The sequence below is a fragment of the Cydia fagiglandana genome, chromosome 2 (assembly GCF_963556715.1).
Source record: "Cydia fagiglandana chromosome 2, ilCydFagi1.1, whole genome shotgun sequence".
Taxonomy (NCBI): domain Eukaryota; kingdom Metazoa; phylum Arthropoda; class Insecta; order Lepidoptera; family Tortricidae; genus Cydia; species Cydia fagiglandana.
Window position 1 is genome coordinate 2,396,105 of NC_085933.1, and position 25,150 is coordinate 2,421,254.

The 25,150-nt window shown below is 35.2% G+C and overlaps 1 protein-coding gene across 1 annotated transcript in view; it reads right to left on the reverse strand.

Moving 5' to 3' along the window:
• Positions 1-24,755, reverse strand: part of LOC134674253 (scavenger receptor class B member 1-like) — a 254,420-nt gene extending 229,665 nt beyond the window's left edge. The window contains exons 1-3 of the mRNA XM_063532318.1: positions 24,668-24,755; positions 7,994-8,084; positions 7,402-7,493 (exon numbers count right to left, since the gene is read on the reverse strand). Coding sequence (XP_063388388.1) covers positions 7,402-7,493; positions 7,994-8,069 — 168 coding nt within the window. The 5' untranslated portion in view covers positions 8,070-8,084; positions 24,668-24,755. The remainder of the gene's footprint in view (positions 1-7,401; positions 7,494-7,993; positions 8,085-24,667) is intronic.
• Between the last annotated feature and the right edge of the window lie 395 nt (positions 24,756-25,150).

A 25,150-nucleotide genomic window follows, 5' to 3' on the forward strand; every position in this document is an offset into this window, starting at 1 on the left:
ATACAGTATACTCAGTTGTATTTATACATTTCAGAATGGAAGGAAGAACCTTGAAGGAATGTGCTTGACAAACTTAAGCGAGATGAAAGTGAAGTTAAGTCACAAAAGTAATTCAAAGAAACTCTTGAGTTTAAGAACCAGTTGACTCCACTCTGATTATATGATCCAGTGTGAACCAGTGCGAACAACTACAGTGTATGGTGGACATATTTGATATTTGTGTTTTAGACTAACTTCAAAGAATCAAACTTGAGGCTTATCAGTGAATTGAATGAAGCTAATTTTTTAATAATAAGTGATCTGAGTGATGTGAGTGGATGCCGAAGACTGGGCAAAGTGGAGAAGACTGAGCAGGAAAGCAGACCCCGGTGCTAGGCCGGGAAAACACAAGGTTTAAGAAGAAGTAATCTCTGGAGTCAATGTAAGTTGAATATAAGATTAATATATATATATAGTATATATAAAAAGATATATTTTATGCTGATTCAAATAAAAGTGTAAAATAATAACTTCAGAGTTTGACTTAAATAAATCGTCAGGTGACAACTAAAACAAAATTAACTACTGCTACAATTTCAGAGTCATAGTGAAGCTTAGTACATAGTACCAAAACAAGGTTGATTTTTAGATTCTGCACCCAAAGGCTAAAAACGGGACCCCTATTACCACATTACTAAGGGTTTAGTCTCATTTCTACAGATTCCTATCACAGATTACCAATTCTACAGATTTTCAACTATACAGATTCCCAAATCTACATAATTTCAATTTTACAGAAGCTTAATTCTACATAATCCCAATTCTACATAATTTCAATTTTACCTTAGGGGTGGCCAGGTGGAACGCTGGGCCTTCAGTAAGAAGTGCATATACTTGGAAAAATTCGACCTATGCCGCTGGGGTCCGGTGGCCAAATGGCACAGGCACCAGCGGCTATAGCAGAGGATGCTGTTTCGATTCCAGCCTGGGGCACTGGAGCTCTTGGTCACTTTTTAGGGTTCCATACCCAAAGGGTAAAAACGGGACCCTATTACTAAGACTCCGCTGTCCGTCTGTCCGTCCGTCTGTCTGTATTTCATGATCTTATGAACCGTGATAACTAGACAGTTGAAATTTTCACAAATGATGTATTTCTGTTGCCGCTATACATACTAAAAAATTAAATAAAAAAAATATTTCAGACCCAATATATATTAAAGCCAATACTAGGCTGTATATGACCGATGAAATGAGTAAGTTTTTATTAATATGTTTTAAATGCCATGTTGGTGGCAAACAAGCATACAAGGCTATTAGTCACTAGAAAGACTAGATCTCTGCTGTGTTATAAATCTATACACTTTATTAGGGTTCCGTACCCGAAGGGTAAAAACAAGACCCTACTATTACTAAGACTCCTCTATCCGTCTGTCTGTAGGTTGTATCTCATGAACCGTGATAGCTAGACAGTTATAACAACAAATAAGTACTAAAAACGGAATAAAATAAATAAAGTGGGGCTCCCATGCAACAAACGTATTTTTTTGCCGTTTTGTGCGTAATGGCACGAAACCTTTCGTGCGCGAGTCCGACTCGCACTTGGCCGGTCTTTCTTAGTAGGTATATGACATTTATTTCAGTTTACTTCACTGTTCGTCTGTCTGTCTGTCACCAGGCTGTATCTCATGAACCGTGATATGTAAGTAGCAACAGAAATACATAATCTGTGAAAATTTCAACTGTCTAGCTATCACGGTTCGTGAGATACAGCCTGGTGACAGACGGACGGACGGACGGACAGCGAAGTCTTAGTAATAGGGTCCCGTTTTACCCTTTGGGTACGGAACCCTAAAAAACCTAACGTGGGTTAGATTAGGTTTTTTAGGGTTCCGTACCCAAAGGGTAAAACGTCCGTCCGTCCGTCCGTCTGTCCGTCTGTCTGTCACCAGGCTGTATCTCACGAACCGTGATAGCTAGACAGTTGAAATTTTCACAGATGTTTTATTTCTGTTGCCGCTATAACAACAAATACTAAAAACAAAATAACATAAAGATTTAAATGGGGCTTCCATACAACAAACGTGATTTTTGACCAAAGTTAAGCAACGTCGGGAGTGGTCAGTACTTGGATGGGTGACCGTTTTTTATTTAGCTTTTTTTTGTTTTTTTTTTTGCATTATGGCACGGAACCCTTCGTGCGCGAGTCCGACTCGCACTTGCCCGGTTTTTTATTACATACATATTTGTTTTAAGATATATCGGAATAGTACGTTTAGAGTTAAACTGGTGTACTGCCATCTCGCCGAAATATTTTTCGCCTAATTTCACTTCCCAACCAACTTATTGCAGTACTTTTAGTTGGCAAACCAATGCTTAGCATATTATTATTTAGCATAATTTTTATTTGACTACAATTTTATTTAGCAGATGTTCATTTTACCACGATTTATTTAGAAAAATAGTCACTAAGCAAATGTTTTATTATACCTAACTATTTATTGTTACATAACGTTTGCCAAAATTGAAACTTCGCATACTTTTTATTTGATCACAATTTTATTTAGTAGATGTTCATTTTACCAAAATTCATTAAGACAAATAGTCACTGAGCAAATGTTTCAACTTAGCTAACTCTTAATTGTCAAAAAACGTTTGCTTTATTTATACTTACTTTTCATAATATATTTTGATGGCTATTTGACCTGTTGGTGGCTTTTTTTTTAACAAACGTGTCTACATATTTCCATGGACGGGTGCCACTACGCTAATAGATTTGATGACTGTACCAACATGTTTTAGGTTAGATGACTGCAATCCCCAAGAAAACGAACTGTTGCCAGAAAAGTGGGTTAGGTTAGGTTAGAACTGCGACCCCACGAAAACAAACTGTTGCCTCAAAGGTGGGTTAGGTTAGAACTGCGACCCCCGAGAAAACGAACTGTTGCCAGAAAAGTGGGTTAGGTTACGTTAGAACTGCGATCCCACGAAAACAAACTGTTGCCAGAAAAGTGGGTTAGGTTAGGTTAGAACTGCGACCCCACGAAAACAAACTGTTACCTGAAAGGTGGGTTAGGTTAGGTTAGAACTGCGACCCCCGAGAAAACGAACTGTTGCCAGAAAAGTGGGTTAGGTTAGGTTAGAACTGCGACCCCACGAAAACAAACTGTTGCCTGAAAGGTGGGTTAGGTTAGAACTGCGACCCCCAAGAAAACGAACTGTTGCCAGAAAAGTGGGTTAGGTTAGGTTAGAACTGCAACCCCGAAGAAAACGAACTGTTGCCAGAAAAGTGGCTTAGGTTAGGTTAGAACTGCGTCCCCACGAAAACAAACTGTTGCCTGAAAGGTGGGTTAGGTTAGATTAGAACTGCGACCCCCAAGAAAACGAACTGTTGGCAGAAAAGTGGGTTAGGTTAGGTTAGAACTGCGACCCTACGAAAACAAACTGTTGCCTGAAAGGTGGGTTAGGTTAGGTTAGAACTGCCACCCCCAAGAAAACGAACTGTTGCCAGAAAAGTGGGTTAGGTTAGGTTAGAACTGCAACCCCCAAGAAAACGAACTGTTGCCAGAAAAGTGGGTTAGGTTAGGTTAGAACAGCAACCCCCAAGAAAACGAGCTGTTGCCAGAAAAGTGGGTTAGGTTAGGTCAGAACTGCGACCCCACGAAAACAAACTGTTGCCTGAAAGGTGGGTTAGGTTAGGTTAGAACTGCGACCCCCAAGAAAACGAACTGTTGCCAGAAAAGTGGGTTAGGTTAGGTAAGAATTGCGACCCCACGAAAACAAACTGTTGCCAGAAATGTAGTAAACAAAATTACTACCTCCATCATTGAACTGCACATCTCGAAAAAACTACCTACGTAACGAAATAAAATGCTACTGCAATTTGTACCATGAGTAGTTGAGTACTATATTATTAGGGTATTTAGTAGTATGCATCACAATATTAGGCGAAAAATAATTTATGCCTATCAATACATTCGACATAACAATAAAAGACATTTTGAAACATGACCAACTATAGTACATTATTGTCGAGGCTCGGAAGTAGCTACTTGCAGGCTGAGGATTCGTTTTAAACGGACGACCTTGGGAGTCCGTTTAATTGAATCCGAAGCTAGCAAGTAGCCTTCCAGCCGAGTCATATATAGTGCTTTTCTCAAAAATGGTGCAAGAAATATAAATATCATAGAAATATTTTACAAAAGCAACATTCTCACATATACCTATATTTTGACAGAAAAAAGCCCTTGCCGCCTTTTTATTTTTTTTTAATAAAAAAATAGAAGTGTATTTTTCTGCCAAAAATACGCCAACCTATTTGAGACATCTAAATAGTCGCGGTACTAATCATCTGTTTGGCTGTTTAATGGGCCTGTGCCTTCATTTGATATGGTCATTTCAACTTTTAAAAAGTTTGGAACTCGACAAATAATGGAATTTGTATGCAACATTGCAGTCCCAAAATCGAGACTGCAATGTTTTTAACTTTTTAAATTTTGACTGACCATAAACTACGAGCTTCGCGACCTATTTTTTAGACTGCAAAGTCGACTTTGCCGTCCATTTTTGAGAAAAATATTTTGCCATACAATAATATTGTAAATAATCATTTGCGACATGTTATATATGCGAAACATTGGTTTGCCATCTGATAGTTTTGCCAAATGATACTATGGGAAAAATAGTTTGGGAAGTGATAATTTGCCATACAATTTTCGGCCACATATTAGTAAACCAGTTAAACTGTATGTTATGGATTTAAAGTTATCGGAGATGAGATAGGTATGTAACTGCCTTGATGAAGGTTTGAAGTCTTAAAGTAAATAATTACTCAATTCAAAATTAGTACCTATTATTATAATTTATTTTACCCGAGCGAAGCCGGGTTTTCATCTAGTTTTTAATATTTACTACCCAGTGGAGGCAATTTATGTACATTTTACGGTAACTAATAATTATTTATAATTTCGTGTTTAATAAATAATGAATTGTTTACGTGAGCTTTAAGGAAATATACTCGAAAAAATTAAAATTACCGCTTAATTATCACATTTATCACCTCAAAGAATTATAGGCTATTACTTACGAATTCGGTAGGTAGGATTTCTGATAACAGTTAAGTACTTATTTGGCATGAACGGGTCAATTTTCTGCTTATTGCTTGCCTTATAGGTAAATCAATTTTTTAACAAGCAGATACGTCTGCGAGCGATATTCCAAATTTTATATTAAAGGAAAAAATGCGTGCCAAAGGCGTGTTTACATAAAGAAAGGAATGGAAAGATTTGCGATGTCCTGGTAGGCTTCCGTAGCTCAATTGGTTAAGTACAACACACGGATTGTGGAGGATGCGGGTTCAAGTCCTGCCGGAAGCATAAATTCCATTTTTTCCTTTAATATAAAATTTATAGGTACCTAAGTAAATATACTGAAAGCTAAGCAAGCGCAGGATTCTAAAAATTTGTATCCTAAGCCTGTGAGGTTGTGACGTGATAACGTCTCATAAATCGATGAACACCGGTAGCATGCACGAAAAAATGTCACGTTGTGGACGGATCTCCATGGTAACGTTACGTAATATAATGGTAATGTTTTCTTATTACGTTAATCACGCAAAATTATCGTCCGTAAACCGACTTTACAGACAACCATACTTTTTTAAGGTTCAAGCCCGAAAGCATCTTTGCTCTTGATCCCCTCGAAAATAACATTTTCACGCCATAGCTCCCGTATCAGTCAAGCCACTACAATAAGCTTTGATTAACTATAAGAAATAACGAAAATTTATGAACCCTGTGGCGTCATGGCTATGTCTTGGACGACGTATGTTGCTGATTTGCATATGTAGCCACCTGACACCGCCTGCGTTGTGGATATCTTAGGTAGGTACATATAAACTAGATTATTTTTTAAGGTTTTGTTTTGATTCTATAGATTAAGTAAGTATAAAATAAATATTAATCAATTTTACGATTAACATGACATGAGAATGGCTAATCGATCTGCTCCGACCCTGACTCAACCTTTGGTCAGAGTTTATGTCAATATTATCGCAAGAAAATAGCATTAAAGTACGACACTATTATACAATAGGTACATCTAATAATAACAGGCTAATCTCAACAAATACAGAATATTTGCAAAGGATAGGAAACCCAAACAAAATATAAACCTACAATTAAGTTCGGAAATAGTACTGCCCAACATTAAGAAAAACCCTCAACTTCTAATTTGGATCAGAAAAATTTTATACTCGAGAATCGCAGTGGCCTAGAAGTCAGGGCGTTATCCGCGTAAACTGAGGGGTTCGATTCGGGCCTCGACCCCGGAGGGCTTGCGGTCACTTTTTCTTTTGTGTATGACATCTATTTCACTTTATAGAACATTACTCAGTGAGCAAAACAGTAAAAACTCATATGACTAACAAACTATTTCCAAGAGGACCAAACATACGAGCAATTCAACTGAAGGTACCTAATCTTGTCCATCTATGACCCCAAGCTTTGTCATCAAGCAGCATCACTTACGAGCTTAACAATAAGATACATTTTGTCACAAATATGGTAAAAAGATATTGACGTCACCATAACCGGTGTCAGGGGACGACCGTATAATGTATGATTTTAATTGCATTTGGCAAAACTGGATTGGTTACGTGGATAGACGAAACACGAGTCAAGGGTATGGTCTACACTACAATGTTAATTGACAATGTATACCTTGTTACAAAGACTTAAGGTGTATTAATGATCAGCAGGGTTTCTGATGGTATGTGCAAAACGTGTACATCAACGTGAGATAAATGACACTTGTCAATTCAGCACACAGGTTTTGAGCTTTTAAGACGGGGCTGACGCAAATTTATCAGTGATAATTTATCAAATTATCACGCCCACGCTTAGTTCCTTTAAAACAAGACTAAAAAACTGGCTAGTCAAGCAAAGCTTATATAGTTTTTTTAGATTATGAACTATAGTACAATATCGAATTTTTGTACCTAAATATTTTAAAAGATATATTTTTGAACGTGATATTTTGAATTTTTGGAAAAGTTGAACAAGAAGTTGGTAAAGAATTGCCACGCCCTTACGGAGCTCATGTTTGAAACTTTTATTTCACATGAAAGCAAATAAACTTCTTTAATAGGTACTTGAAGTTATCTATTTATAATTATAATATCTATTTATATAAATAAGTTATATTCATCCGCTACTACATATAAATGCTGACTGTACGCTACTCCGTTTTCAGATGTTATATGTACATATGTGACGTTCCACGGCAAAAGGTACCTTATGGCGGCTGGTGCTTACGTCGCATAGCGCCGCAATAATATTGGAGCGGCGTTAATAATAGGGTAAGCGCCAAATGCCATAAGATATCTTTACCCGTGGGACGTCACATATAATATATAAGTTAGCTTACCCATTCTGTGACTATTTGTACGGGGTCTATGGCCACCATAATGATCGCTATGAGGACTAATAGGAAACCATACACTAATCGTATTACAGGCTCTGAAACAAAACAAAACAATGTTATTACACACATTTATTCAGCTACATATACCGGGTATGGCCTGTAATCTGTGTTGTCAATTGTGACGTCCCACGGGTAAAAGTATCTTATGGCGGTTGGCGCTTACGCTATTATTAACGCCGCTCCAATATTATTGCGGCGCTATGCGACGTAGGCACCAGCCACCATAAGGTACCTTTTGCCGTGGAACGTCACAATTAAAGTATCGTTTGTATTCCACATTAGTTTTAAGTTAGTTATAAGCAATGATCGTACATTTTCCAGCATTTTTGGTGCAGCAGAGTGGTGTTAACGGAATTGGTATAGATAATTTCAACTGAAATGGTAAATTAAAGTTAATATTAGCGTAATTAACGCTAATTAATCTTTAGGGATGAAATTATTTATAGTTACAGATTCCGTTAACACCACTCCGCTGCACCAAAAATGCTGGAAAATGTACGATCTCTGGTGATAACTGATAAATGAAAATACTTACGTCTTCTTTGTATGGTGAAATTCTGAAATTTTATTATAGATATCCTCCCTTTACTTGGCACATTCTGAATCGTCATTTTGGCTATATGTATCTGAAACAATGAAAAAAGATTATTTACATTAACTCATTTATTAATAGGTATAAAAAAGAAATCCGATTAACATGGTTGTTCGTAATGTTTTTTACAATAGGTGTTTTTTGGGAATATTATATGACAAACATTCATAATTTCTTCTACTGTATGTCGGCGTATTATGGATAGCTTTATCCATCTTTATCCACGTGATAATACAACTGTCACTTTTTAACACCATGGGATAGAAAGTGACGGACACCGTTTTATCACGCTATCACGTAGACAAGAACAACCATCATATCCGCACTGGAGGTTGATGTACACAATCAAATTTTATTTTTATTACCTACATAGCATATTTTACTATACAGTACATATGGTGCTACTTTACCTCACTATTTAGTAGGTACCTACAATAATTAGAACATCACATTAGAGGTACAGAAATGACCCATTGATATCATGACGATCGTATGCGAACCAGTATTATTGTGAATGACGGAGATGATCACAAATATCGTCGTTCTTTTTTAATTTTCTAGAATATTCTGTATAGGTATTGTTATTGATGAAAAGAACATGATTTTTCCACGTTTTTTCGAATATATTGTAATTTGTTTTCGTGCTCTAAACGAGTAAAAATACTAGGCGGATTTGACAGTTACTCTAGTGTTTTAGAATAAATAATCGTAAATGCTAGGATTCGAACCCGGGACCATCGACTTCACAGGCTCACTAGGTCACTCACTACTCACTACCCACTAAGCCACAGACACAGCGTTTTCACTGCCAGTGCAAGCTACTCACTACGCGTGTAGCCGATTATTTTATTTTTCCGCTATGTAGCTAAAACCACCTACTTACTAACGGAGAACCCGACCAATAGTAAGAAGATCTCTTATTTATATTAAGTAACGGACATCTTAATAGTTTATTACTGAACCCAGAATAAAGAAATTATTATATGATACCTACTCACTTTATTTTTTAATCAGGTTGTTTAATAAGGAAGTTGATAGTCACAATAATAAACATCGTAATTCATTCATAAACGTTCAATTCGCATCGCGACGCGATAAATAAACGAAAAGAGAACACTTTTATTGTACAGGTTAACTGATAAGTGATAACCTATAGAGAAAACATAATAACTGCTCATTATGACTTATTTCTGCTTACATTAGGTAATTCAAAGTAGGCCTTCAATATCTTCTGACGACCGGTCTGGCCCAGACCCTGCCTATGAAGCCGATGGGCCCGGGTTCGAATCCTGGTAAGGGCATTTATTTGTATGATGATACAGATATTTGTTACTGAGTCATGGTTGTTTTCTATGTATTTATATATTATATATATCGTTGTTTGAGTACCTACAACACAAGCCTTCTTGAACTTACCGTGGGGCTTAGTCAATATGTGTAAAACTGTCCTATAAAAATATATATATATATAGTATACAATGTTGTAGGCCTCTGCTGTTCGCAATTCTCAATCGATTCTCGTGAACTTTTGTGACCAGGTTTGATGATGAAATACTTAGGTGCCTATTTTTATGGTCAATTCCGTTTTTGGATAAGTATTTTTCTAAATGGTAGAGGGACATAGCCACAATAAGTATATCGTTTTTTTAGCATCAGACAGAAGGTAAGCGATCTTGACATGTCTTTTAATCAGAAAACGCTTTTTTTAAAATCAGTTACTATTACTTATAAAAGCAAAAGAATATAAATGATCGTATTAGATTCATAATTGTTTCATATTTGCCGTGACCAATTTTTAAAATGTGTTTTTCAATAAAAAGACACATCAAGATTGTTTACCTTATTTCTAATGCTAAATAAACGAACTATAGTGGTAATCGAATTTAAACTGTTGTGAGACATACTTACTAACATTGAAAAAAAAAAACAAAAAAAAAAAATTAAAATTATTCAACTATAGTGGTAATTTATCGCGATGACAGCGACAAGACAGCCGCATTATTTGTTAGATAAATTTGATAGATTAGAGCACAATAATCGCCTGCTTGTCACCTCGACATCCTGTAGAATTACCATAAGTTTTAATTAACTAATTAATATATTATGTTATATATTAATATTGTCCCGTTTCTGAAACACATGAAATCCTAGTTCCGGCATCTGTAAACCATTCTTCTCTAATAACAATTCTACTAATATGTATAATAATTAGAGATGCGCCGGATATCCGGTTACTATCCGGTATCCGGCCTATCCGGCCATTTTTTTACCATACGCACAGTGTTTCGTCTAGAACAAGCTAGGTGGACAAAAGTCGTTATCAAATTATCTCTAATGAGTCATTAGATATGATAAACAACATGTTGAAACCCCCAAACCCATTAATAGATTATGTCTAACTTTCTAATTTTATGAGCCATAGAGTGCAGAAGTCAGCTAATGAGGTAAGTGCAATTGCACAATTTAATCAGTTGCAATTTTGTGATGCGTTCAACGACATCTCTTACAAGTAAAACGTTATTTTATGAAAAGGTTTGGTGATAGATCTTATAACTGAAGGTAAGCACTTTATATTTTTCATAAAAATATGTTCATATCAGTTGTAATAATGCTCGTATAGAGCAATAAATATGCACTTAAAAACGTGGTGAGATTTTCTTCATTTTAGAACTTTGATAGACTAGCAAATACTTGACACCGCTTGACACCGGTCTAGATTTTTGATATTATTTACTTGCATAATTCTATTTTATGATGGTGTATATTTCATTTTGCAGAAATTTGCAGAACATTTTTTTTTTCATTTTTTTGCAGAACACGTTCTCTCTATTTTAAGGAAGGGGTTTTTGAAGAATGGACAAATAAGGGGAAAAACGACGAAAATTTCCACCTTTATCAGTTTATATTGGTAAAATATGAGTTACGAGATTTCAAAGAAGAGTCTGAGAGACGGTTAAAAAATATTTTAACCAGTTATTCATCAAAACTGAATACCAAGTGGAATAGTGCGTCAAGATTTAAAGAAGCAATTTGTGAAAAAGTTTAAAAGTGGTATGGATGGCCAAAATATAGAATTACGAGTGTACATAACTAGACCAAGTGCATCAACGTCGTCTGAAAATGTTAATCCTGCAGGAAGACCCAAATTAAACTTCAAAAGTTCCCCTTTTAAAACGGAAAAAACGCTGAGTTAAAGATCTGGTACAATTACGTACCTATTTTTTAACTGCTGCCGAAATCCCGATTGATTCGTGATCGGCAGCAAATAAAACACGGCAAAAATGTTAAAAAATATTAGAGAAAGTCCACATAAGCCAACGTAGTCTTGTTCTTACGACAGCAGTAGGTACTTCAATGAATTCTAGGCAGCTAAGTGTTAATGAGGCATTAGCATATTATATTGAGTCAAAATCGACAAATACAAACTTACAAGCAGACTAAAATGTGGTCAATGAAGGCTGATTATCATAAATATTCATCATATGATTATTTGCCCAATGCAAAAGGTACAAGCGTGTTATTTCCTTCAGAAGAACTTTAAAAAACTTACGCAAAACAAGGAAAACAATTATTATTCTGATATAATACATGAGTTAGAACAGATTATAAGTTATTAATAATTAACAGATTAATTATTAATAATAAGTTAAGTTTTAATTAATCTTCTATATTACATTTTTATTTTTTTGTATATTTTAAAGTAAATACTATGAAAATAATGTATCTAATGAACTGTAAAATTTTGTTTATTATTGTGTTAATAATTTATTTGCAAAAAAATATATAATTTATTTAAATATATATTTTATTTTAATTTTTTTACTTTTTTTCATGGTATTTTAAAATTTTTAGTAAATTATATTTAATTAAGCAATACTAACCATAATACTACCCAAAAACACAAAAAAATAATTTTGTCCACCTAGCTTGTTCTAGACGAAACACTGTGATACGGCCGGATACCGGATAGTAACATTGCTTGATTTCGGAGTAAACAAATTGGATTTAAACAGACACGGTCATAATTGTACTTGTTTATTACTTTATAACAATTTAATAATTCCACTGACTTGCACGCGCACTCATTTCGAACCTAGAAATGAGTCCCCGCGAACGTTTACTAGGAAACAGGTCACACCTGCAGAATGCGCACCTGAAAAACCGAAATGTAGGTATAGTTCCGCTGGCCAAATATTCGGCGGCCGGATACCGTATATTCGGCCGATGGTCAGGCCGAATATCCGGTATCCGGCCAAACACCTATCAGTTGCATCTCTAATAATAATACTTTTTTTTGTAAATTATTTGTATTGTACATATATACGAAATGTGAAATATGCATTTTAAATATTCATAGTAAATCAACAATATCCTTAATTAAGTATTAAGTGTAATAGGCAGTACGCTGGCAGGCATGTTCACGCAGGGGTGCTACGGACAGGAAACCTCCCAGAGCGCCAGGTCCCTTCTCATTCCTCTTGATCTAATTGATCCGGGGGTAAGGGAAGGGTTCTTGGACGGTGCACCCCGGGGGCAACGGTAAATAATCTCTTGATTTTCAAGTGATTCCTTACCGGTGCTGCCAATGTCCTGTCGTGGGGGGGTTGAGGGGGTTCCGCACAGGGTGTCCTCTCAATTAGGGAGAGTTCACCCGAGTGTGTGCTGGAGGGGGCCTTCGGGCCGGGCGGCTACGGTCGCGGATGGGGCCTTCGGGCCGGGCGCCTTTGGGCGCGTGAGGGCACAGGAATGCCGCTGACCTGTATAAAACTGCGGTCCCCGTAACCGTCTAGGCAGAGGGCCTATGATGACGGCCGGGGGGGTTGCCACTGCTGGCCGGCGCCGGCATGGTGGCCACGAGGATGACCACCTCTATAAAAAATCGCTAAGACAACCTGAGGAGGTGGAACCCGGGGTTTTTCCATCTCCTCCCGGCGTGGAGGTTGTCATGAGGGATCAGTGTGTGGTGTCGCCCTGCATACTACCTTCGAGAGGGGGAGCTTCGGCTCCAGGGCCTTCGGGTCCAAGGAGGGGACAGCCTCGGCTGTCGGCAGCAGGCGGTGTTCGCGGTAGAATGCTCTGCGATTCCGTGTTCACCGTCACTATTGCTGCGAGACGGGCATACCGTGGAGGGTTTAGTCGGTATTTGGCCCCTTGGCCACGAGTCCGACATATCCGTCCTAGTTCCCCGGCTAGGCGGAATGCCTAAATGCATTACTCCACGTAAAAAAAAAAAAAAAAGGCATGTTCACGCAGTTAAAAGTCATGTCAACAAGATTTACACCAAACGGGTTTGTAACCATTGTTCGTAGCAAACATAATATTTTTGCACATTCAAATACTACAATAATCGAATTTTATTTTTCTAAATATATTTTAAGTCAGGAAATGGCGTGATTCGATGAGGTAGTATTTCGTGTCACCGTTGGAACCTAACCTAACCTAACCTTAGCTGGGATTTCCGAGCTATGTTTATTTTATAAGTTAAGTACACAAAACAATAAAGTATTACAAATTATATACCTACAATAATACATCTTTGAGAACAATAGTCATTTGTTTTACAAGGGGGCAAAGTTGTTTAACCGCTCGTGCTAATATTGATACCCAAACAAGCGAAAGATTCCAAAATTGAATACCAGCCTAGCGAGTGGTTCGAAAAGTGTAATCTTGATCGTTGCGAGGGTTTCAAGGCACGAGGGTTAAACAAATGTTTCCCCGAGCGAAACACAATTTTTTTCATCACACCAACGCGAGGATAATGCTAACTGTATACCTACCATCAAACAAATTGAACCAAATCAAACCCAATCCGGCCTGGAGGGTTTTGTCACTTTATCTTCTTCTCAATTTTATTTCAGTTTCCCTGCATTTCATCACATTTGCTTATAAAGAGTGAAATAGCCGCTGTTAATAGTAAGTAGTAAGTAAGTCATAAGCCGAAAATATAATTTCTAGTGTTAGCTTAGGGCAACGTATCCAAAGGACCTACTACTTAAACCTAACGGAATCATAATTTCAATCGAATGCGCTATAAACTCGTTTCCTCTCCGTATTTTATTAATTAAATATGACGTACGCTTGCAGGTGTCGCTAATTGTACCTAAATCTACTCTAAATCTATAGTCGCTAAATCTCGAAGCTATAAAATTTAAATTGCATATTTTAGATAAAATAACAGACACGGATTGGGTCACTAAACTGGATTCTAGTGACGTTATTGGCAGCTTGATGCGCCAGTCACTACATCATCTTAAGTACCTACGTCAGCTTCAAAGGATCGAAGACCTACAAAAAAGATATTAAGACTAAAATTTTGACAAACTATAGTTTGTTCGTGTTAAGAATACAGTAAAATTTTACTGTATTATCATGATTAATCATCGAAAACCAACTATGTTCAATACGCGCAGGTATGTGTGGCTGTGGGGTGTGTGGCTGTGGGGTGTGTGGCTAGCCTGGAAATATGTACTTATATTACTCTGACTATATCGTACCTTAGAAAAGCGGGACCCTAACTTTTGAATATATTATTTTAAATTATTGAAACAAATTTCTTTTTAAAAATGTTTTTTTTTTTTCATATAAAGTAATATATATTTATTCAAAATTGAGGTAAAGTTTACAAGTTCGTACCTATTGTTATTATAGTAGTGGACCCTATAATGGACGTGGAACCAGTAATGGGACAAAAAAACATAATTCCTCTAAAATAAGTATCTAAAAGTAGTTTATAAACACTGGCTGTATATTATCATAAATAAGAGTCCCAGAGCTGTTTCAGTTTGAAGTTTTATTAAATTTGGTTGTTTTTTAAGAAATTGGCGTCAACCCAAAAGTTGTCGTGTCACTGAAAAAAAATACCATTACGAATTCTTAACAACTTCGCTAAGAGAGGTGAGTTAATTTATTAAATTTTAATTAATTAATACTTGATGAAAACTAGAATGTGTTTTGTTAATTGCATTTACCATGAGATAAGGTATACAACACACTATGTCGTGACTCCACAGATGTAAAAAAATAGTGGTATTTGGCCCAATCCCATTATAAGAGCTGTAAAACTGCGTACCTCCTATGATGGGACAAATGACAGAATGAAGCTTGCTATGCCATAATTTCATGTTTAAACAATACAGATATAAAATCTAGCTAAGAAATATGTCAATCAGGAGGTATTCTCGGACTTCGGATAAATTAATATCGTTTTTCCAAACTTTTATTTAACTTGCCCTGTTAGTTAGTGTGGGTCCAATCTTGGTAGCTGAATTTGAGCCACTTTTCGATTTCCGATTTAGTTGAAATTTTGTGTAAGTACGTAATTAAGTATGCAAATCGGATGATAATGCAATATTATGATAACATGGACCTGATCTGATGATGGAGACAGGAGGTGGCCATGGGAACTTTATCGCATTAAACCCTAAATAATTGTGTTAGGGTATATTAGAATTGTCTCGATGGATCTAATACAATAATAATTGGCTGTGGAAAGAAAAATACATTCAGCGATAAAAGCTTATACCAAAAATTGTTTTATTTTGCCGTAATTTATTCCCCATTTCAATATTTTATACTGATAGAGCAATGTCCATTATAGGGGGCCCATTACTGGATCCACGTCCATTACCGGGGGCCCATTACTGGAACTTTGGTGTCCATGACTGGAGAAAAAAAGCATAGTTCTAATTTGTTAAATATGTGGAAACTAATTGCAGTATCTTTGATACAACACGCCTAAAACATGAAAGACGGATAGGACTTTCATCTTTTAACACGCTAAGCGGTAGACCATTTACATGTATAAGGGAAATATCATAAATACTCCAAATTTCCTCTTAAATGTCCCATGACTGGTGCTGTTACTATATACCTATAATCTTAGGTATTTATAAAATTAGGTACTGTTAGATTTTAAACATAATCTTGTACTTTTTACTAGCCACTTCATATAAAGACAACGCTAATTACTCACAAAATAATACAATAGCGAATACCTAAACTAAGATAATAACATTATATTAAATGAATACCTAATTATCTATTTGCTAAATAGTGTTCAGTTAATTTTAATTTGAGGTCGACCGCTTCGACTTAGAGGTAGTGGTACCATTATACCAATAGGTATTTTTCCAGTAAACACCGAGACATTTAGTAGAGTTCATGGCAATCAAACAGTGTCACCAGACTACGTCGGAAATTTAGCACTACGACTTTCCATCCCCGGTAAAAGAGGCAGAGGTAAACCGAAAACAAGATGGAAGGACGTAGTGCTAAAAGATACGATTGAGTGCAAAGTGTCCGAAAACGACGTCGAGGATAGGGCGAAGTGGAAGCAACTAACACGGAAAGCTGACCCCATCACCATGTGGGATACATAGCTCGGAAGAGAGAGAGATGGCAATCAAACAGTGTTTTGCAATAAGGGAGATATAGCCAAAATTTAAAGATCAATCAAATACAAACTACTCTACCTACTCTACTGTACTCTTACTCTAACAATCATTTTAAATATGGCCAGATGTTTTAAATTAAGTAGTGGCTTAGCAATACAGCGGGGAAATGCTGCCAGCATCCTCGGCACCATGCCAAAGGAGCCCAATTTCTGAGACATATTTTAATTTTATTTTATTTTATAGATAAGTTAGTTTATTTTTATTTTTAATATTTGTATCTACCTTATAATATTTTTTTTAGTAGTATGTAGTTAACACATTTTTCTGACCATATTTTAACAGACCATTTTCTGATCATGTTTAAATTGATATTAAGCTTCTGTACCGTTATTTGAAGTCTATATTTGAATATTAAATAGGCTTCAAATAAGGTATTTCGCTTAATTTTTGTTGTACGGTAAAACTCTGCTATAAAAACTTTGTGGCCCTGTGGTGTAAAATATAAAATAATGCCCATTTCTAGCTTTCTAAATCGGTGTAGATAAAATCAATAATTATGACTTTAAAATTATTTTATTAACTGTTTTTGTTGCGACCCTGGTTAAACTACATCAACATGCTTGAAACCTTGTACGATGAACATTATTAAAGTTAAATTAGTACTTACACCATTGACATAAAATCCATTGTTGAATGATTTTTATTGGTAAACCTTATTAATAATTAGGTCAACAAAACATTATTATCGGCTATTATTAGAAATTTCTACTTTAAACTAATATGGTTATCTAAATAAATACGGATCTGTATGACCCAGTTGGCGCTTGGTTGCCTAAAGTTCTGCAATGCGTATCTCCCTGTCTATGTTATGTCTTGTCATATATTATGTGATATACTTGTGATATACAGTATGTGTCTGACCATGGGGCTTTAATTCCAGGGCTTGAATTTACTCGCTAAACTGAGATATTTTTACTATGGCACCAACCCTAAAATCGGGGGAAAATTTTTCGCTTTTCTATCGAAAACGTCGACATCTGATCAGCCAAAATGTATGAAAAAGTAAAAAATAATTTGGGGATTTCGGGGTTGGTGCCATAATAAAAGTAGCTCAGTTTAGCAAGTAGATTCGAGCCCTGGATTTAAAGCCCCATGGTCAGTAACACCCTGTATGTATGTACCTATCTTCCCGTGGAGATTAGCAAGTTTTATTAACAAAACTTCTGTGAGATTCAAATACTTATTAAATTGTATATACCTTTAAACAAGCAATTGTTGTATTGTATGTCTATTTACTAGTATTAAATATAGGTATATATCGGGGATATCGGAAACGGCTCTAAAGATTTCGCAGAAATTTGGTATATGGGGGTTATCGGGGCCGAAAAATCGATCTAGCTAAGTCTGATCTCTGGGAAAACGCACATTTATGAGTTTTTATATGTTTTCCGAGCAATAAAGCTCGGTCTCCCAGATATTATATATTTAATTAGGTATAATTCTAGTGTCTGGAATATAAAAAACAAAAATTATTTATTTTAACTGACATTAGACCCAGAATATCGAACTTTTTAAGACTTTGGAATTCGTTTGATGATTTGACGAGACTTCGCTAAGTCGCCTTCAGTGTAAATATTTTTCATTTGGTAAACATTTCTAAAATAATCCTTCTGTCGCCCTGTTCTCGACCATTCGTCCTTAAAATTCTAAAAGTCTTTAGGACAATCTTTATCATTTCGGTGAGAGACAAATGACATTGTCACCTAACCTTTTGACGACCACTCTGGCCTAGTGGGTAGTGACCCTGCCTATGAAGCCGATGGTCCCGGGTTCGAATCCTGGTAAGGGCATTTATTTGTATGATGATACCGATATTTGTTCCTGAGTCATGGTTGTTTTCTATGTATTTATATATTATATATATCGTTGTCTGAGTACCCACAACACAAGCCTTCTTGAGCTTACCGTGGGGCTTAGTCAATTTGTGTAAAAAATGTCCTATAATATTTATTTATTTATTTATTATTTATTATAATGTCCTAAATTATGCATGTAGGTAAAAACGCACAATTGAAACATTAATACGTTTTGGAAAAATCATCACATGACAAACTTAATAAAAAAGTGTAAACATGCACTGAGTTGTTAATTATGTTTTAATTTTAAATGCCAGAACTTAAATATGTTTATATCGTAATAATAAATTAGTGCATAAATTATGCTACGTTAATCTGATATGAAAATATGAATTTCGATATTTTCTATAACATTCATTTAGAGCCACCCCACACTACTAGACGCCGACGCTCAATAGGCGTTAGTGTGGGGTGGCCCTTAATAATTATTTTTTTATTTCTACCACCACTGTACTGATAAAGCACTGTATTGATAAAGTGTAATATTAAGAACATTACGTTTTATAACAATTTAACTAAGTAATAAAGTGTTGAAAACCCTCAAGGAAGCATGAAATGTTCGCCAAAATAATTTTCCTTATAGGTACACTCGAGAGAAACGGAAAAGATTCACTTTGTTTGAACAGTTTCATATCCACTGCTGTTTTGATTGTATTTACCTGTTCGTAAAACTGCGCTGTTGGCAAAATTAATTTATTGCGTTTTCAATATACCTACCACGCTTTAGATAGGTACTTTGTTTTTAAAACAAAAATGGCTGACCGCACTTAATCCGCCTTTTCATACAAAGTTAGTCCTCATATTCTACTCTGTATATTAACCTTACTGAAAATATTTCATTGATCTAGAGAGGAAAATGGGAACCACGTTTGTATGGAGAAGCAGCTGTCCTCTTTCCACTTAAAACGTTCATGGAACAGTAATTTGAACGCTTATTTTCTGTTTCATTTGGTATGCATCCTGCTACTCTGAGACATGCAAAGGGCACTGCTACACTGATGCACTTCAACAGACGTGCATCGCTTGCATAGTTCGTCACGTCAGCAAGGCCCTTCGTTTACAGGTTAAGGTTTGACGATAATCTTGAAAATCATTAACAAGGATTCTCAAGGAGTGAAGAATTTTTTAAACATTATAATTTGTTATTATAATTGATATAAGGTACATTGGGATATATTCGATAGCGGGGTAATACGAGTATGCCTTGCTAAAGTAAAAAGAGCCTCTGATTTTATATTTGCCATTAAAAAATACTACGTTTTCGATGTAAACTCTAATGAACTTTAGCTTACTTTATATTTAAAAAAAAAAATATTATTATTACATTATATATTACGTTAATCTTTTTTTTATCGTTATCAATATTACACTGTTTTAATTTGGTAGGTACTTTAATAAACTAACCTCAAATGATGTTGGTGACGCTAACGTGACGCTCGACGAATTATCAATTAAATTTATTTAATTTGATATTATTTTGCTAATATGTGAAATATTTAGGACCAAATTTATGTCAATACAAAAATAATTATTATGTTAAAATGTCATTATTGTAGTTGTGCGAATTGCGAATTAGCGTGGTACCGCGAAAACCGACGGATATTTGAATATGTTTAAAAGACGTCATAAAACTTATCGCGTGACAAACACGAAGTGACGTATTTATTTTAAAAAACCGGGCAAGTGCGAGTCGGACTCGCGCACGAAGGGTTCCGTACCATAATGCAAAAAAAAAAAGCAAAAAAAACGGTCACCCATCCAAGTACTGACCACTCCCGACGTTGCTTAACTTTGGTCAAAAATCACGTTTGTTGTATGGGAGCCCCATTTAAATCTTTGTTTTATTCTGTTTTTAGTATTTGTTGTTATAGCGGCAACAGAAATACATCATCTGTGAAAATTTCAACTGTCTAGCTATCACGGTTCGTGAGATACAGCCTGGTGACAGACAGACGGACAGACGGACGGACAGCGAAGTCTTAGTAATAGGGTCCCGTTTTACCCTTTGGGTACGGAACCCTAAAAAGTATATTTGCACCCTAAATCTTCCTGGTCTATTGTGTGCTTTTAATATTTCCTAGATCATTATACGTGTACTTACATAGTATGTTTTAAAGTTTGAAGCATACCTACGGTTGTAGGTAACATTTCTAGTCCATATTAACAAGTATGCGCTATGTGAAGTTAATTTTGAATTAATGTACCGAAGAATAATAAAAAACTTCCAAGATTGATCTAAATTAATGGTTTTCCGTTAATTTTCATTTCATCATTTCAGCCTATATACGTCCCACTTAGGGTTGCCAGATCGAAAGGCGCTTTTACCGGGAAACAATAGAAATTTTTCGGGATTTTGCGACTTAAGTCGGGAAAAAAAACATTCAAATTAAAGTAATTGTATTAAAAACAACGATATTTTACATTATTGGCACTACGTCAGCTCGCTCGCTCGACGACAGTTCGAAGCTTGAAATTATTTTTCGGGACAGTTTACACTTTGTCGGGAACCGTGAACACATGCTAAAAATCGAAAGGATCCCGCCAAATCCCGACCATCTGGCAACCCTAGTCCCACTGCTGAGCACAGGCCTCCTCTCATGCGCGAGAGAGCTTGGGCTATAGTCCCCACGCTAGCCCAATGCGGATTGGGGACTTCACATAAACCTTTGAATTTCTTCGCAGATGTATGCAGGTTTCCTCACGATGTTTTCCTTCACCGAAAAGCTAGTGGTAAATATCAAATGATATTTCGTACATAAGTTCCGAAAAACTCATTGGTACGAGCCAGGATTTGAACCCGCGACCTCCGGATTGAAAGTCAGACGTCATATCCACTCGGCTACCACTGCTTCTCTTTCAATTGCTCACAATTTTCATTTGCTCATTGACATTTTCATACATATGTGCTTATACTCCCTATTTTGAAAGGCTATGTCGATCTGTTATGTGTATCATTGAACAAAAAAAAATATTTATCTAATTTTTATAGTCATATAGGATAGGACTCTTATGACAATAAATTAAAATTATTTTATAATTACAAAAAAAAACATCCATTCGATTTAAAATCAAAACTGCTATCACAAATTAGTAAATTACTTAAAATAATGCATGAACGTAAAGGTCATTTTTAAAGTCTAAACGTCTAAATATTATATATATTTTCAAAGGCCTTAAGACAAGGCCCAACCGGCGCATAACTCATATTTTGACAACAACAAATTTATAGACATTAGTTTCCTGCTGAACAAGGAAAAAATCGCTTGCATAAGCAATTAAGGCACCAACGGAATCGAACCAAGGTACCGGCCGTGGTCAGGGTCAATGCTTTCGTTATGTAATATTTTGGCAAATGTGAAACAAAATGTTATCCTTAAGTCAAGGTCAGTTTAGGACTACAAACTTAATTGCATACGCTAATTTTTAAGCGACGCTTAGACCAGCAATGAACAGCATTGCCGACTAGTAAGGTAAACTGCATTCAACATTTCAGATACCAGATACCACTATGATTGCAATGAAAATTACTTATGTGCAAGTTTTTGTTACGGAAGACGATGATTCTATAATATATAATACCCATGTATTCACCTATGGATAAATATACCTACAGACGTGCGGGGTACTTCGATATTGAAAAATAAAAATACATTTGTAATTATGCCATTCTTATTCTCAACAATTGTAATTCTATGTAGGTACCTAATTTACAAATAATAAAAAGGAAGTAGTAACTAAGAAAAATACTAATAATTATATACTGGGCTTAAAAAATATTTAATTCCTATATTACTGGACACAAAAGACCCGAGAGTTTTAAACGGCGGCACAAAATAATAATATTACCTGTATACATAGTTTTAGTTTAATTTTACGTTCAAATTACAAGCGAATTTACTTAAAATTATAATAAAAAGCTGAAAATCTTAAAGTAAAAAAAAAAGTAAAGTAAGTGTTTAGTTTAATATAAAATTTTACGCATTTTTCTTTTTCTTGCACATGCACCTATTACTGCTTGTTCCCTGTTTGACCCGAGGGTTAACTGGTAGAGAATGCCTTATGGCATTAAGTTCACCTTTTGTACAATTTTTACTGTGCAATAAAGTTTAAATAAATAAAATCTTACTACCAAGTGAGACAAAGTTCTATTGAAGCAGATTTTGGTCACAAATACTCCTGTGTAATAATATTTAATAATGACATATGACCGCAGATCGTTTAACATTTCGAAGAACCCCGTGCCTTCACCTGTTATTCATGAGACATTGTTTTTTGTAAAATTTAGCAATCGCTGTAAAATTTCTGGAAATTTTGAATGCATTTTAAAAGGCAAGTATCTGTGACAATGCATACGTCAATGCAATTTTGAACCTTATTATTCGGTACGTAAAGTATACGTATTTAGTGTTGTAAATAAAGAGATGGTAACTGCATAATTTTCATGCATAAATATTAAGATGTGTTATTTCGATATTTATGTATTTAAAAAAATATTAACTCCGTTAATTTCATCTCAAGCATGAATTTAAAAACTCTTGGTTTTTTAGGTAGTGACAATAAATTGTTAAATTAAAAACTAAACTTTTTAAGAGGTACTTATACATAAATATGTATAAGTACCTCTTAAAATTGTTAATTGTTCCAAATTTCTATAGCCGCGAGAGTATTCATTTAAATTACAATTTTACAATTGATAATTATAAATAAATTAAAATAAATAATCTGTTTCTTTACCAATTTATGTGTTTTATTTCTTACTTAGCGGAAATGACCTTAACAATAAAATAACTAATTAATAAAACGAATATATTACGTAACAGTAATAAAATGTGAAAAATGTCCCCGATACTGACTTATAATTTCCACAAATGCAAGGTCTTCACTTAAATTATTTAACTTATAAAGACCATCTTAAATAAATACAGAAAATACGTAAGATATAAGCAAAGCCTTTATTCATATTTTATTTAAATATTACGTACCTACTGCATTGTACTGATATAATGATAATTTATTTATTAATCACAATATTTATTTATAAGAAACAAATATGTATAAATAGCTCCATCCAAATTCCAAAAACAAATATGAATTTTTAATATCAATTATAATATTTCAAGGGGTCCCTTTGTTTCCCATAAAGTTTTAAGTCATAATGTATTGTTTGTCATATTATCTTTAGTCATAAAACTGAAACCCGTAACTTTTCAGGATTTTCGTAAGGTTATTCTGTAGATAGATTAGGTTAGGTTAGGTTTGCTTTATGGCAATCCTGAAAAGTTACGCGTTTCTGAGAAAAACCAATTATAACTAACGAAAATTCAGACAAACAATACATTATGACTTAAAACTATTTGGGAAACAATAGAGACCCAATATTCAATACACATACATACATACATATAATCACGCCTATTTCCCGGAGGGGTAGGCAGAGATCACGGATTTCCACCTGCTACGATCCTGACATCTATCTACCTCTTTCGCTTCCTTCACTTTCATAACATTCCTCATACAGGCTCGCCGCCGGTTTAGGGTGCTCTTGACCTGGCCTTTCTTCATAAAGGACTAACTTCCACACAGACACAGACAGGACAGGAGGGGGGGACTTTGTTTTTTGGAGGGGGTTTTGACCCTTTTTCAATATTTTTAGTAAAAAAAAGATTATTTTTAAACTGTACGAGTAAATATAACATACATATTGACATTGACAAACTATAAATTATTCCCATATAAATGTGTCTGCGGTCGGCATGTTACGTCCATCAAAAACCCGCAATACCCACATTTCCGGAATTATAATTGGTATAAGGCACTTTTACATTCTAAATATCTAAGTACAATAGATATTTTAAGTTGATTTAGTAGGTATTATATTCTGTTTTTATATTTGTTTTACATTAAAGCACGTAATTAAGTTCAAAAATTAAAATGTAGAAGAAGAAATTTATCAAAATGTAAAGAACAATAATGTTTAAAGCATTTGCATCATTATGAAATATATATTTGCCCCCTTTAAATAACTAAATATAAATATTAAATTTGTAATATTTATTAAATTCTCAACAAAATAAATATGTATTAGGTATTTAAATTGAATTGTTAGATTCAATTTAAATTATATTTATTTTTATTCATGGTTTCTAAAAAAATATCAAAATAAATCCATAATATCTATGGGGTGTAAACAAATAATTATTTAAAATTATAAATAATTATTTATAGAATACATTTCAATCATAAATATTTACGCACAAAAAACAAATACTCAAAATGATCCCCAACCCAAAATCGTAAGCTCAACTCACCTATACGACAAAAATCCAAACAACAATCACTTCACGATCACACACGGGAACTAGTGCGTTGGAGGCGTCGGTGCCGCCGCGTTATCAGCGTATCACTAGCCGCGGGACGCCGCGGCGTCAATTTTAAAAGGCGTCAACGGTCAACCCTCTGAGGCAAACAACACTTGGAGACTACGTTTCCCGACTGGTTTCCCGCCATTGACAGATTCACCAGAGATATTTGCCAGACAAATATGACGGACGCATTTGAGCGTTTTCCAAAAAAATGTACATTTAATTCATGGCTTCAAAATATTGACTTCTTGGGCTCATTTTACTCAGAATCATTTGTACATTCACGCCTCATACATGAAAAAACGATCTTTGAGAAAAACGCATTTAACCGATTTGCAAGACCGAAGTGATCCCATAAGACCACCGTGAACAAAGTTTTGGACGGTGCTCTAAAAAAATGAGCCCATGAAGTCAATATTTAAAAAGAAC